Source organism: Cibotium barometz, chromosome 2 (assembly GCF_041138505.1).
Source record: "Cibotium barometz isolate CiBa-2024 chromosome 2, ASM4113850v1, whole genome shotgun sequence".
Classification (NCBI taxonomy): domain Eukaryota; kingdom Viridiplantae; phylum Streptophyta; class Polypodiopsida; order Cyatheales; family Cibotiaceae; genus Cibotium; species Cibotium barometz.
In genome coordinates, this window is record NC_141047.1 from 60,711,852 (window position 1) to 60,725,235 (window position 13,384).

The 13,384-nt window shown below is 39.4% G+C and overlaps 1 protein-coding gene across 1 annotated transcript; it reads right to left on the minus strand.

Moving 5' to 3' along the window:
• Positions 1 to 8,415: 8,415 nt before the first annotated feature.
• LOC147641296 (uncharacterized) lies at positions 8,416 to 10,283 on the minus strand. Its single transcript, XM_086810132.1, has 3 exons — positions 9,500 to 10,283; positions 9,223 to 9,395; positions 8,416 to 8,836 (listed from the first exon to the last, which is right to left on the minus strand). The coding sequence occupies exons 1-3, from the start codon at positions 10,178 to 10,180 to the stop codon at positions 8,689 to 8,691; spliced, it is 1,002 nt and encodes a 333-aa protein (XP_086666258.1). The 5' UTR covers positions 10,181 to 10,283; the 3' UTR covers positions 8,416 to 8,688.
• Between the last annotated feature and the right edge of the window lie 3,101 nt (positions 10,284 to 13,384).

Here is a 13,384-nt window from a genome sequence, read left to right on the forward strand (position 1 = left end):
CAATTCCTTTAGTCTGCATAGACTTCATTCTCTGCACATTCACATGTCCAATTCTTTTATGCCAAATGTCTGTGTCTGCAACAATTCTTGAACCATTTGCAAACATCGCAACACTCATTTCAGGCATGTCTACATTTAACGTAAACATTCTGCCCACTCTATTGCCTTTTGCAACCAACCTGCACTTGTCTTTAAAGTCTTCAACATAACAACCATCAGGGTTAAACCGAACCTGCAAACCCTGCTCAATCATCTGGCCAACTGAAACCAGGTTCTTTATTATGTTTGGAACATGAAGTACATCTGCAAGGTACTTCACTTTGCCATCCTGCATAGACAATGGCACATCTCCAACATGGGCAATTGGATGAGCAGTGTCATCCCCTGTTTCAATAAAACCTGGTCTTTCAAGGTTTTTCATCTCTTTGAACCACTCCCCATGGCTTGTCATGTGGTTCGAAGCACCTGAATCCACATACCATACATCATCTTTTTGTGCTGCTTCAACATTTTCAAACATGGCATTCACGACATGCTGCATAACAAACAACCTTTCATTATCCTCATTGTTTCTGCTTGAGGATGCATAGTTGTTCTGTTGCGCTTTCCCATTTTTCATGTCAGCCTGCTTCTTATAACATTCTACCTGCACATGTCCAGGCTTACCACAATAAAAGCATTCACGTGCATCATTATATTGCCTTTGCCAATTTCCACGTCCTCTTTGACTCCCCCTACCTCTGAATTTGCCTCTTCCACCTGTGTGTTGTTGATGTTGTTGTTGTGTATTCTGGGACTCTTGTTGTTGCTGCTGCTGGCCATAATTCTGATTACTTGTTCAGCCACCTCCTTGACCGCGTCCACGGCCTCCTCTACATCGTCCTCTTCCTGAACTTGTGTAGAAGGCCTGTTGCTCTGAACTATTTTTGTTTTGTGAAGACTGTTGGTCTTCACCCAAGCTCTTCTCTTCTATAATCAGCATAGACACCAGATCTGTAAAGTTGGGAATGTTTTCTTGAGTCTAAATAGACGTCTTGAATGCCTTGTATTGTGGCCTGAGACCAGGTAGATAGACTTCCACCTTATCATCATCATCCTACTGACACACCAATAGATGCAAGGGATTCCACAATACCCTTTATCTTCAATGCATAGTCATTCACAGACATGCTCTTTTTCTCCACAGTATGAAGTTCATTCTTCAACTGTATCTTACGTGCCTTGGTATTTATTTCATAGAGTTTTACCAAGGTGTCCCACGCCTCCTTGGGGGACTTGGCATCCTGAATGTGCCCAATCATGGTGTCCTGTATACTAATGGAGAGCCAATACATAACTTTCCTGGCTCCTTGGTTCCAGTCTTTAAACTCTTTCACATCTGCAGTAGTCAGATTTATGTCCGGTATCTCCGGTGCCTCTTCATGCTCACCTTCTGTGTAGTCCCAATAGCCCTTTCCCATCAGGAAATTCGTCAACCTGAACCTCCAAGCATGGAAGTTGTTCTTATCAAGCTTCTCAGCCACAATCTGGGTTATGCCATCATTTGACATCTTGCCAGACACACAAATTTACCAGAAACAGCACTCTGGTTTGTCCTGCACAAACTGTTGTATTTTCTGTAGCGGTACTGTAGTACTCTCAAATGTCACAACTAGTGACTTCAATATGCATACATACACCCAATAGCAACTGTTGACCTCTTTGTAGCACACACAGTGTCTGCATAGCTAATCTGTCTTCCTACAGTTCTTAAAGCAGAGTTCTGCAGTTCTTAAAGCAGAGTTCTGCAGAGAATCGATGACTTACCCGCAGTGCTCAAAATCACCTGCTTTCTGAAAAACAGAGGTCCAGACGCGCCCGAAACGTGTTTTCGGCCCAAAAAACGTTATGCGATAGGACGGTATAGTTGCCCTATAGCTTTACTCCCATGAAGAAAGCTCCTCAATCAGAGATCGTTTGTCGGTGCCTCCCGTAGAGCTCCCAACAAGGGTGTAGTCTCCAACACAAATAGGGAAGAGTAGTTGAAGCTCTTACCCTCGTACCGCTTCCTGTGGTTCTCTTGCTTGCAGCTCAGCCCTTAGCATGAACCAGGCTCTGATACCATGAAAAGATGCAGGGGGGAAGAGAGCTTGAGCTCTTGCAAGCACACACACACACTCACAAAACCCTAATAGAGAACACACACGGTGAGAGTCTAAAAATCTTCTTCTTCTTCACTCAACACTCAACACACCATATACAAGATAAGAGTACACACAATATGAAAGGTACTCAACCAAATACATACAAGGGTTCTCTATAGTGTGAACCCAACTAAATGAGCTGGCGCTATAACTATGCCAGTCTCTAGAATGGCTATCACACAGCCTGTCATCCCACTGGCCGCATATCACCCATGATCTCACCAACCATGCCAGTGGTGTAAGTGTGGGGCCTATCCCCCAATCGGGTCATCAGTGTCCACTACCTCACTAGATGAGCTCGATATCTCAACAAAGGCCTCTATGACCACTGACCCTCCAAAGTAGATAGTTTTCTTTTCTCATACATTGTAACCAACCAATTTGTATAGATACTACCATTGTAATAAATATATTGTGTCTCATTTTACATTGGTCATCTTGCCTTAATAATTTTGAATAACAATTCAATCGGACAAGACGAGATAGATGGGTGCAAAATTGTATTGTATTAAGAAACCTTCAGGATTACAAGGGGCAAACATTTCATGCAACTAAAAGTATTTTTCGACATTCTTCCCACCATAATACCATCTACTAAATTTGTAGTCTGATGGTATGGCATCTAATAGAAATTTCAAGGATGTACGCACATCCCTCAATGTCCATTTTGTATTTATAGGGGTGACTCTATTGTCATCATCACTCAAGTTGACTGTTAGGTCATACTGCACTAGTTTTTCCTCTGAATCCAATGGCATCCAAGTCCCTCTACTCTTTTTCCTCTGAATCCAATGGCATCCAAGTCTCTCTTCTCTTTTTCCATCGTCTCTACTCTAAGCTAACGTATAAGGTTTGCCAAGAGATGTTGTATGCCGTCACCACAGACTCAATGCAAGCATTACATTTTATAAGATCACCCCTATGGATGACTTCATTCACTTTCCATTCTGCTCCAATTGCATTATCCAAGTTAGACTCAGACATATATGTTGATAGCCATCCTCTTCATGTTTGCTTCTCGAAAACATGCCATAAAAACATGAAAAGGTATAAACCATGATAGCCTAATCCTCTTAGAAATCCTTCCTACTTTCATAGACTTCTGAATATCTAAGACAATCTTGGATTTAAATGCTAATAAAGCACCTTTGTCTAGAAAGTCCCAATGTTATGAATTTAGGCTTGGTATAGCCAAACTCTCTAGTCTTCCATAAGCTTTTGGTCTTGTAGGGACAATATAGTTAGCGTTGTATAAAAATATTTGTTTACGAATGAAAAAAGGAGATGGTTGCTTGAAAAATAATACTTTCCCAAGATCGCTTCGAAAGTCCCGGTGAATGACTCCACAGGTTGCCACTCAATGCATGTTGAGATAAACATCTTTCACATACACAACACATGTGAATAAGCCATAGAATCATAAATAACATAAGTAGAATTACAAAAAATATCTTACAAAATGAGCTTGCAATGCAGATGCTGGAGTAGAAGGTATGCATGTGCATCTCTCTTGTCGTGTACACATGTTGCACCTTTTCCTTCCATCCATCTTTTGATATCTTGAATTCCAAGATACGTCCCTTCCAATGGTATTGTACTAAGCCTCTTCTTTTCCTTTTTATCCTATGAGGACCTTTTCATGATGGTTACATAGTCACCCAATCATTTAATTTGAAGTTTATGCCATTACACATCCTAATAATCTTTAACATTATGAAGAATAAATGATGAAATGGCATTAGGAGTGCGCCTCAGGTTAGGCTATTGTCTTGACATTGTTAGATGATGAATAGAGAAGAGGATGATACAAAAAGATAACTAGAAAGAGGTACAATCATGGTAGATTAGGGAATCTAAATGCATTTACTCATTTTGGGGAAACCTAAATTTCAAATTTTTACTTTTTGAAGTACTGACATTTGGCACGTGAGGAAAGGCCCTTGGAGTTAGAACTCAATAAAGTGGGTAGCAACATGTGGTTCATATATTTTTTAGCTCCAGTTGTGCAAATAGATTTCATAGGTGGTGCCACTCTCTTGTGGAAGACCACCTTAGACATAGCTTGTTGGGATGACTATTGTAAGGCAACCTTGAAGAAATTTATTCACATAAATTGTGAGCATGAATTGAAGAAATAGTGGGAGTGTTTTATGTGTAGAAACAGGACGAATCAATATTCAACTATCTTGATGAATGGCCACTCAACAACAAATATTAAACAAATAAGAGAAGCACTCCAAATTGATTTCAAAGAGTGTGGCCAGCACATAAGTACATTGGACAAGAGAAGCACTCCAAAATGATTTGGACGAGACCCACCCCACCACATGAGTCCACTGGATTCTCTCGACAATTCACACTTGCCTTCCCCGTCTTGATGTTAGGGGACTACTGATTTGTCGAGCTTTTCCTCCATGCATCGAGGAATGAGCTCAATTATTAAATCTTCTGAAGCCTCCCAAGTGTAAGGGAACAATGGATGGAGAAGTCCTCGCCAATTGGATGTGTGAGATGGCTATGACATTGGTAGCAACATGTGGTTCATATATTTTTTAGCTCCAGTTGTGCAAATAGATTTCATAGGTGGTGCCACTCTCTTGTGGAAGACTACCTTAGCCATAGCTTGTTGGGATGACTATTGTAAGGCAACCTTGAAGAAATTTATTCACATAAATTGTGAGCATGAATTGAAGAAATAGTGGGAGTGTTTTATGTGTAGAAACACGGCGAATCAATATTCAACTATCTTGATGAATGGTGACTCAACAAGAAATAGAGAAGCACTCCAAATTGATTTCAAAGAGTGTGGCCACCACATAAGTACATTGGACAAGAGAAGCACTCCAAAATGATTTGGAGGACGAGACCCACCCCACCACATAAGTCCACTCGATTCTCACGACAATTCTCACTTGCCTTCCCCGTCTTGATGTTAGGGGACTACTGATTTGTCGAGCTTTTCCTCCATGCATCGAGGAATGAGATCAATTATTAAATCTTCTAAAGCCTCCCAAGTGTAAGGGAACAATGGATGGAGAAGTCCTCGCCAATTGGATGTGTGAGATGGCTATGACATTGGTAAAAACATGTGGTTCATATATTTTTTAGCTCCAGTTGTGCAAATAGATTTCATAGGCGGTGCCGCTCTATTGTGGAAGACTACCTTAGCCATAGCTTGTTGGGATGACTATTGTAATCAATATTCAACTATCTTGCTGAATGACAACTCAACAACAAATATTAAACAAATAAGAGAAGCACTCTAAATTGATTTCAAAGAGTGTGGCCACCACATAAGTACATTGGAAAAGAGTATCACTCCAAAATGATTTGGAAGAGACCCACCCCACCACATAAGTACATTGGACAATTGCCGCTCATTTGAATAAAATTTAGATCATCTAACACTCACCAATTTGGCCTCAATCTCTATAATGGCTCACTATATTAGATTCTATTTGTGCATGGTGTGTTGCATGGATGCCATCTCCTCCTCCTCTCTATCTCTCTCTCCAAATGCTCATCAAACTTGATATTTAAATGTGTGTGCGAGGGTGCTCTAATCTTATTTTTTTAAGGCTAATTTTTTAAAAATCTCATATTTATTGTGTATATGTAAATTTTAAAACATTGTCATTGTCAAATGACACCTCAACCAACAAAATAATAAGAGAAGCCCTCTAAAATGATTTTGAGAGTGGCCACCACATAAGTACATTGGACAATTGTCGCTCATTTGGATATAATTTGGACCATCTAATGCTCACCAATTTGGCCTCGAGCTCTTCAATGGCTCACCAGACTCGATTCTCTCTAAGCTCTCAATGCATGGATGTAATCTCCTCATCCTCCTGCTCTCTATCTCTCTCTCTCTAAGTACATCAAACTTGATATTTATGTGTGTGCAAGTGTGCTCTAATCTTATTTTTTCGAGGCTAGAGTTTTATGTCTCCTTTTTCACAGTATATGTAGATTCTTAAACATTGTCATTATCAAATGACAACTTGATAAGAAATGTTAAACATCAATGGAAGCCCTTTAAAACGATTTCAATGTACTTATGTGGCCATGCCATATAAGTAAATTGAACAATTGTTGCTCATTTGGATATAATTTGGACCATCTAATGCTCACCAATTTGGCCTCGAGCTCTTTAATGGCTCACCAGACTTGATAGTGGTCATCAAAATTGATATTTGTGTGTGTGTGTGTGTGTGTGTGTGTGTGTGCATGTGTGTGCACCCGCACGCGCGCATGCACACGCATGCGTGAGTGTGCTCTATTTCTATGTCTCATTTTCATTGTGTATATGTAGATTCTAAGGCATTGTCATTACAACTCGACAACAAATATTAAACAAACAAGAGAAGCACAATAAATGAAAGGGACATGTTATTGGGGAGGGGGAACCATCGACAATAGTGGCTAGTGGCTTGGTAAGAGACAATTGCCGCTTTGTGTGCAAGTGTGCTCTAATCTTATTTTTTCGAGGTTGAAATTTATGTCTCATTTTCATTCTGTTTATGTAGATTCTAAAACATTGTTATTACTAAATGAGAACTCGACAACAAATATTAAACAAACAATATAAGCACTCTAAAATGATTTGGAAGAGTGTGGCCACCACAAAAGTACATTGGACAAGAGAAACACTCCAAAACAATTTCGAAGGAAGTGGCCACATAAGTACATTGGACAAGAGAGACACTCCAAAATGATTCGGAAGAAAGTGGCCACATAAGTATATTGGACAATTGCCACTCATCATTTGAATACAATTTGCACTATCAAACGTTCACCAATTTGGCCTCTAGCTCTTTAATGGCTCACCAGACTTGATTCTCTCCGTGTGTGGTGCGTTGCATGGATGCCATCTCCTCCCCCTCGTCCTCCTCCTCCTTTCTATCTCTCTCTCTCTCTAAGAGCTCATCAAACGTGATATTTATGTGTGTGTGAGAGTGTGCTCTAATCTTATTTTTTCAAGGCTATTTTTGGGGTCTTATTTTCATTGTGTATATGTAAATTCTAAAACCAAATGACAACTTGGAAACAAATATTGAACAACAAGAGAAGCCCTCCAAAACGATTTTGAGAGTGGACAATTGTCACTCATTTGGATACAATTTGGACCATCTAATGCTCACCAATTTGGTCCTAAGCTCTTTAATAGCTCACCAAACTTGATTCTCTCTAATGCGCCTATTGTTGCTTGGATGCAATCTCCTCCTCCTCCTTCTTTCTATAGATCTCTCTCTCTAAGTGCTCATCAAACTTGATATTTATGTGTGTGTGCAAGTGTGCTCTAACCTTATTTTTTAGAGTCCAAATTTTCTATATCTCATTTTCATTGTGTATATGTATATAGATTCTAAAACATTGTCATTACAATTCAATAACAAATATTAAACAAACAAAAGGAGCTCGCTAAAACAGTTTCAAAGAGAGTGGTCACATAAGTACATTGTCACCCTGCTATTATGTATTTTAAAAATCTACTAGGTACCCTCTACTTTCATCAATGAAAGTGCTCATCTAAATAGTGAAATGACACTTTCCCCTATGATAATACTTGTAAGAGGAGACTTGTATCACCTCCCTACCATACCTTGTGTATGGTGTTTATTTTTTCACTCACACCTCATACACACCCATAGTCAAAATAATTAATTTTATCAATGATGCTAGTTAAAATGTTGATATGGAAGATTTTGTCTACATTCAATGATCAAAGTACCTTGTGCTTGATAATTCCTTTTAAAATCTTAACAAGTGCATTTCCTTGTTTTTGTGCTAACCTCGGTGCTAACAAGCAATCGGAATCAATTTTTTTAATATATTCTTAAGTGATTCGATAAAGTCATCCATGTTTCTTTGTAGAAAGAATGATGATTGCCACACTGTGCCTCAAGAGACATGTTAATGCACTCTAAAACCAAATGTACAAAAGAAACTACATGCATAACTGCCCAAGCATTCTAGTTTCCCTTGGTGTTTAAAAAACTTACCAAAATTAGATTTCCTTTTTCATATTCAAGAGGTTGGTTTCATTGTAAATTTGTATATAAAAAAGCAAATTTGAAAATTTAGAGAAAACAAAAAAAGCCGAGGAAAACCACATGTTTTGTGCTACTATATAAAATTTGACAAGAATGTACATTGACATAGTTACAAATAGTGTAACAAGAATTACTATGTAGCATGTGAACTTGCACAATGGGGATGACAACGAAACTAATGACAAAAGCGTTTCTCTGTTCAAGTCTTAGAACGAGCTTGCTCCTCTCTCACCCCAACTCGAAAAACAAAACATGTGAACTTGCCATGTGAAGAAAGGCATTGCCGATGGTGCTGTAACCAAGCCCGGGCTTACCTAACGTCTACAAAATCAGTAGCCATACATCTTCAAAGTCCATCCACTCATCATGACACAATGTTGAACGTTCGAGATCATCTCTCAAATCGCTCCAACCACTTGCAATTTTAAGAGTACATTCCTAGATCTCACTTATGACACGAAGATCGAGTTGTTGTTGAAGGGTCCTGAGTTGAGGAAGGCAATGGGTGAGCCTTCAACCCCCTGTGCGGCGGCAGTGGTGGTGTTGTCGTCATCCTCCTCCTCCCACAAAAAGGTTGCATAAGCTGCCGCAACATTGCTGAAAAAAACATATATCAATGTTTATGAACTTGTTCGCTTTTAAGAAGGTAGGCAGTTTTTGTTGCATTTAATTCTAATTCTTGTTAAGAAGACCATAACTACCATTAATTAACCAACTTACTAGACATACATGCATATGTGCCCTATACATGTACATTTCTTTCTTTCTTTTTTTAACCACCCTTTGGCTCAAGATCTTCCCATAGTTATCAACCGTAGACAGCCACCCATAAGTGCTTATTTATCCAGTCGAGGTAGCGCCAGGAGGGCCTCTTGGTCTTAGGCAAACACCTTCACCACTTGAGCTATCACCTGACATTGACTATACATGCACATTTCCCTAGCTCCGTAAAAATGATTTGATTAACGCTTCTGTTCAAATACCTGTCCTCCGGCGCAGCTTGAACTGCCCGCTCGAAGTAGCTCGCTGCCCTATCATGGTCTCTATGAATTTTCCACACAATGTCCGCATACTGTGCTAGCAGCTCTCCATCTCTGGGGCTTGCAAGAATAGCTCTCGCACAGTACTCTTCAGCCTTTTCATAATCACGCTTAGCCTAATGAACCCAAAAACAATTAATTATACTCAAACTTGCATGCAGTAGTTAATTAAAATTAGAGGATTAACGTTGACGCAATCTTGTATGCATCTAATTATTACCTCTAACAAATATTGGGCACAGTTTCTGAGAAGCAGAGGGTTGCCCGCATCGTCAAGCAGCATTTTTTGGTAGTACAGATCGGTGAGGTTGGCATCTCGAGCTCCTCCACCAAAGCCGCTGCATTTGCAAGCATTTGGTTTTCCACCTCCACCTCCATGATCACCGTCTCCTCCATCATCAACGCAATGCTCTGCGTAGTCTATCGATCCACCAATATCAACATCAATCCTATCAAAATCTACCCCCCAACCACACTCTTCTTCAAAACTAGACAAGTCTCCTGCTAGCGTTTTATTATCAATTCCTTCCTCAAGTGTTGAACTGTAGTTTTGGCTGTCTTCTACAGCCAATTCACCATTGTAGAAAGGGCTCAAAGTGCTGCAAGCTCTTCTACTGATCTCATGAGCTTCGTGATCATGGGGTACCAGAAGAGAAGAGGCTGCAACTCGTGTAGGACGTGCAAACGAAGAAGAAGAAGAAGAAGAAGAAGAAGAAGAAGCGGCGGCAGCAGAAGCTTTTACACAGAGACTTTTGACAGATTGGCCGGTATCAACAGAGCTTGATCTGCAGAATTTAACGTTGGTAATTAGGGGCCTGGCTGCAGGCTCTTCTTTATTAATTCGAGGCGGCGGCACAGAAGCAGCTAAGGTTGAAGAAGAGGAGCTTCTCAGAAGCTGCATTATTTCTTCAAATTAAGAAGTAATTATGTATCCAGTTAAAGTTAAACAGTGTGATTTGGAAGGTGCATGTAAGGTTAGGGTTTCAAAAGAGAGAGTTCATGAGCAGAGCTTGGGGCCTGAATTTGGGTTTTATAGGATTGGAAGCGCGCTCTGAAAAAGCGACACGTGGGGCCTGAATTTGGGTTTTATAGGATTGGAAGCGCGCTCTGAAAAAGCGCCACGTGGGGCCCCCATTGAAGTGGGCGGGAGTAGCTTCTGGTCACGTACAATCACGTGTCAGCACCACATTGCGCAATCAGAGATTTTCTGCCCCAAAACAACGTGGTTTTGCCCACTTGCCGTAGCAGCTGATGTGGACTCGCAACAAGCCAGAAACCTCTAGAAGTCACCGTCCCTCCTACTAAAATGACCCTGTTTGGTGCGCCAACCAAATAAAGCGTAACTCCTTCCTTTGATCGATCTTTGTGTTTTGAGAGTATGTATATAGATACGCACACAAACCCACACAGCCTAGCCATGAGGGTATCGAACTTGGGTCCTCTCATAGGAACCCAACCATTCTACCAACTCAACTACGTGCCCCTGAGCTCATTTGATCGATCTTTCTTATGCTACAAGTCGATTTAACTAACATGTATAAAAAGTCGTCCCTTCCCTTATTTTCTTTAATTTCAATCGGTAAAATATGTACTATAATTCCCTCCTTTTTTAAAGCTAACAATGGACTTCCAAAGTTGAATATTTCTCTCACCACCACTAAGATTCGGATAATTTTTTGTTATATCAAGGCAAGGCGAAATCTCTTTCAAAATGAGTAAATTACATTATAGGATAGTTCTTTCCAGAAAAATCTTACCAACCCATACATTTGATAGCATCAATCTAGACATAGCACTCAGCCTCTGTGGGCCATACACGTTTCGACAAGTTCTTGGCTCCCTTTGTCTAATCACATCCATGGGCATGCTTGTACTACCAACATGGTGCATTTTCCATCTATATGGGATTTGAACTTAGGGAGTCACTCTATAAACCCCTATATAATACGTGTGTGCAAGCATGTATTTAAAATACCCCTATTTTGTAAGTATACATGTTTAAACCCATAAATAAATTACATTAGACATCTATTTGTTTAATCGCCTTTTGAATGGCGTTAACATGTTTAAACCCATAAATAAATTACATTAGACATCTATTTGTTTAATCGCCTTTTGAATGGCGTTAACATAGAAAAAAACATCCCTTAAAAAATTACATCATCATCATAAACAAACAAGTTTAGCACTATTTATGCCAAGTTCAAATCAAGTCATATCACACTTTCTCTTCTTGAAAAATAAGAAAACAAAGTGAGAAGATTGTGCACGACAACTAAAAGCAACTATTCATGCTATACAACCACATATGTGACCTTAATTGATTTGAGATAACTAGCATTAGCCAACCTTCATTGATTTGAGATACCTAGCATTAACCAATCTTGTACAGAGAAAAGGTCATTAGATACCATTGAAGTGGCAGTTTTGTTACAATTGTCTAAAGGCACATGGACTTTGGTTATCAAAATAATTAATTCTTTGTCATCTACAATCCCAAAAATGTGAAGTGATTCACATACATTGGATGAAATGCTACATACATTCAGCCATTAAACTATTGTTATCTACACTTGTACATATTAATAGAAAAATACCATCGAGTTTAAATCTTTTGCATCAGAACATGTATTTTACCTTTACAACTTGAACATAAGGAAATGATGTAAAATACCATTTGACAATAATAAAGGAAGTTCTCACATAGTTCAATTTGGTAAAAAAGAGAACAAATGTGATTTGTGTACGAGAAAGTGTATTGGCATAGGGGACTCAATCCATGACATCCGTCTTGAAATCAAGACATATATTGTTGACATTGAATTGCATCAATCATTATAATCATTTTAGTACTCATGGGCCGATATTAGATCTTCTATCGACCAATTAAAAAATGTGCCACATTTATGGTGTTGCACCTTCGCTTGTCTTTGATGTTAGGGGCCTAGTTGCATCATAATCTATACTTTTGCCTTTTATTTTAGGGGCCTAATCATGTCCAATCTATACTTTTGTCTTTGATGTTAGGGGCCTAATCATATCACAATCTATACTTTTGTCTTGTTGGTAGTGTTGCATTTCTTTCTTGCTATACTCTCCTCTTCTTGATTTGTTTGCATCCACTATTGAGCATAGCATTAGAAGTCAATGATCCACCTCACTATATTATTCCCAAGGCCTAGATATCTCATGTCTGTAGGACTACCTTTTTAAGGAGTAGCCATATTTGAGCAACCTAGATGCTCGGTATCTCTCTTTGGACACCATATAATACTTCTTTTTTATTGATATAGTAAAATTTAGACTTTTGGAAAGCATGATCCGAGTTATAATACTTAGGTTAGGTACCCCCAAATTCCACAGTGAGTTCTAATACTTAGCCATATCACAATTGTAATACTTAGGACAAGTACCTCCACGTTCTACAATGAGTAAAGGGCCAAGGGACACAATGTTTACTAATGTGTGGAGCACAAGTATTCATAGAATATGCAATCACTCTTGAACTCTCAAAGCTAAAAAAACACGAACATGAAGTGCTTCCATGACCGGTATATAAATACTCAAAACAACTTTGAATATTGGTTACAACTATAGAGAAAAATACTTATGATAATAGTAAAGATAAAAACAATCAGATGATGAAACATGGAAGTTCTCTAAACAATCCAAGCTCTTGAACCTTTCTTCATCCAGTTGGAGGAGCTGATCCAAACGATGTTGCAAGGATTCCTTGGGGCTTAGCTTCTCGGCTATGGCTATCCAAAGACTCGACAGTAAGAACTCCATGGGCAAGACAACTTCAGTGCCATATACCAGTTTGAATGGAGTCATCCCTATGGAAACCTTATAGGCTGTGTGGAATGCCCATAGGAATGAGTACAGCTTCTCATCCCAATCGATGCAATTCTCATTTACTAGCTCCTTAAGGATGTACTGCAGTATCTTGTTGGTGGACCTCCGCCTCACCGTTGGCATGTGGATAATAGATTGTGGATCTCTTATGGATGATGAGGTGCTAAGTGACCAGCTGCTGCTAGATGACATCATTCACAAAGTGTTTGCCTTGGTCACTGATCAGCTCAATTGGGAAACCGAACCGGCT

Bases quoted from the DNA above. Each gene is read 5' to 3' on its own strand.
- LOC147641296 (XM_086810132.1), bottom strand. From the start codon at position 10,180: ATGCAGCTTCTGAGAAGCTCCTCTTCTTCAACCTTAGCTGCTTCTGTG. The intron at 9,396-9,499 runs GTAATAATTAGA...TGGGTTCATTAG, and splicing joins GTGCCCAATATTTGTTAGAG to GCTAAGCGTGATTATGAAAA. The intron at 8,837-9,222 runs GTATTTGAACAG...TGTTTTTTTCAG, and splicing joins CAAGCTGCGCCGGAGGACAG to CAATGTTGCGGCAGCTTATG.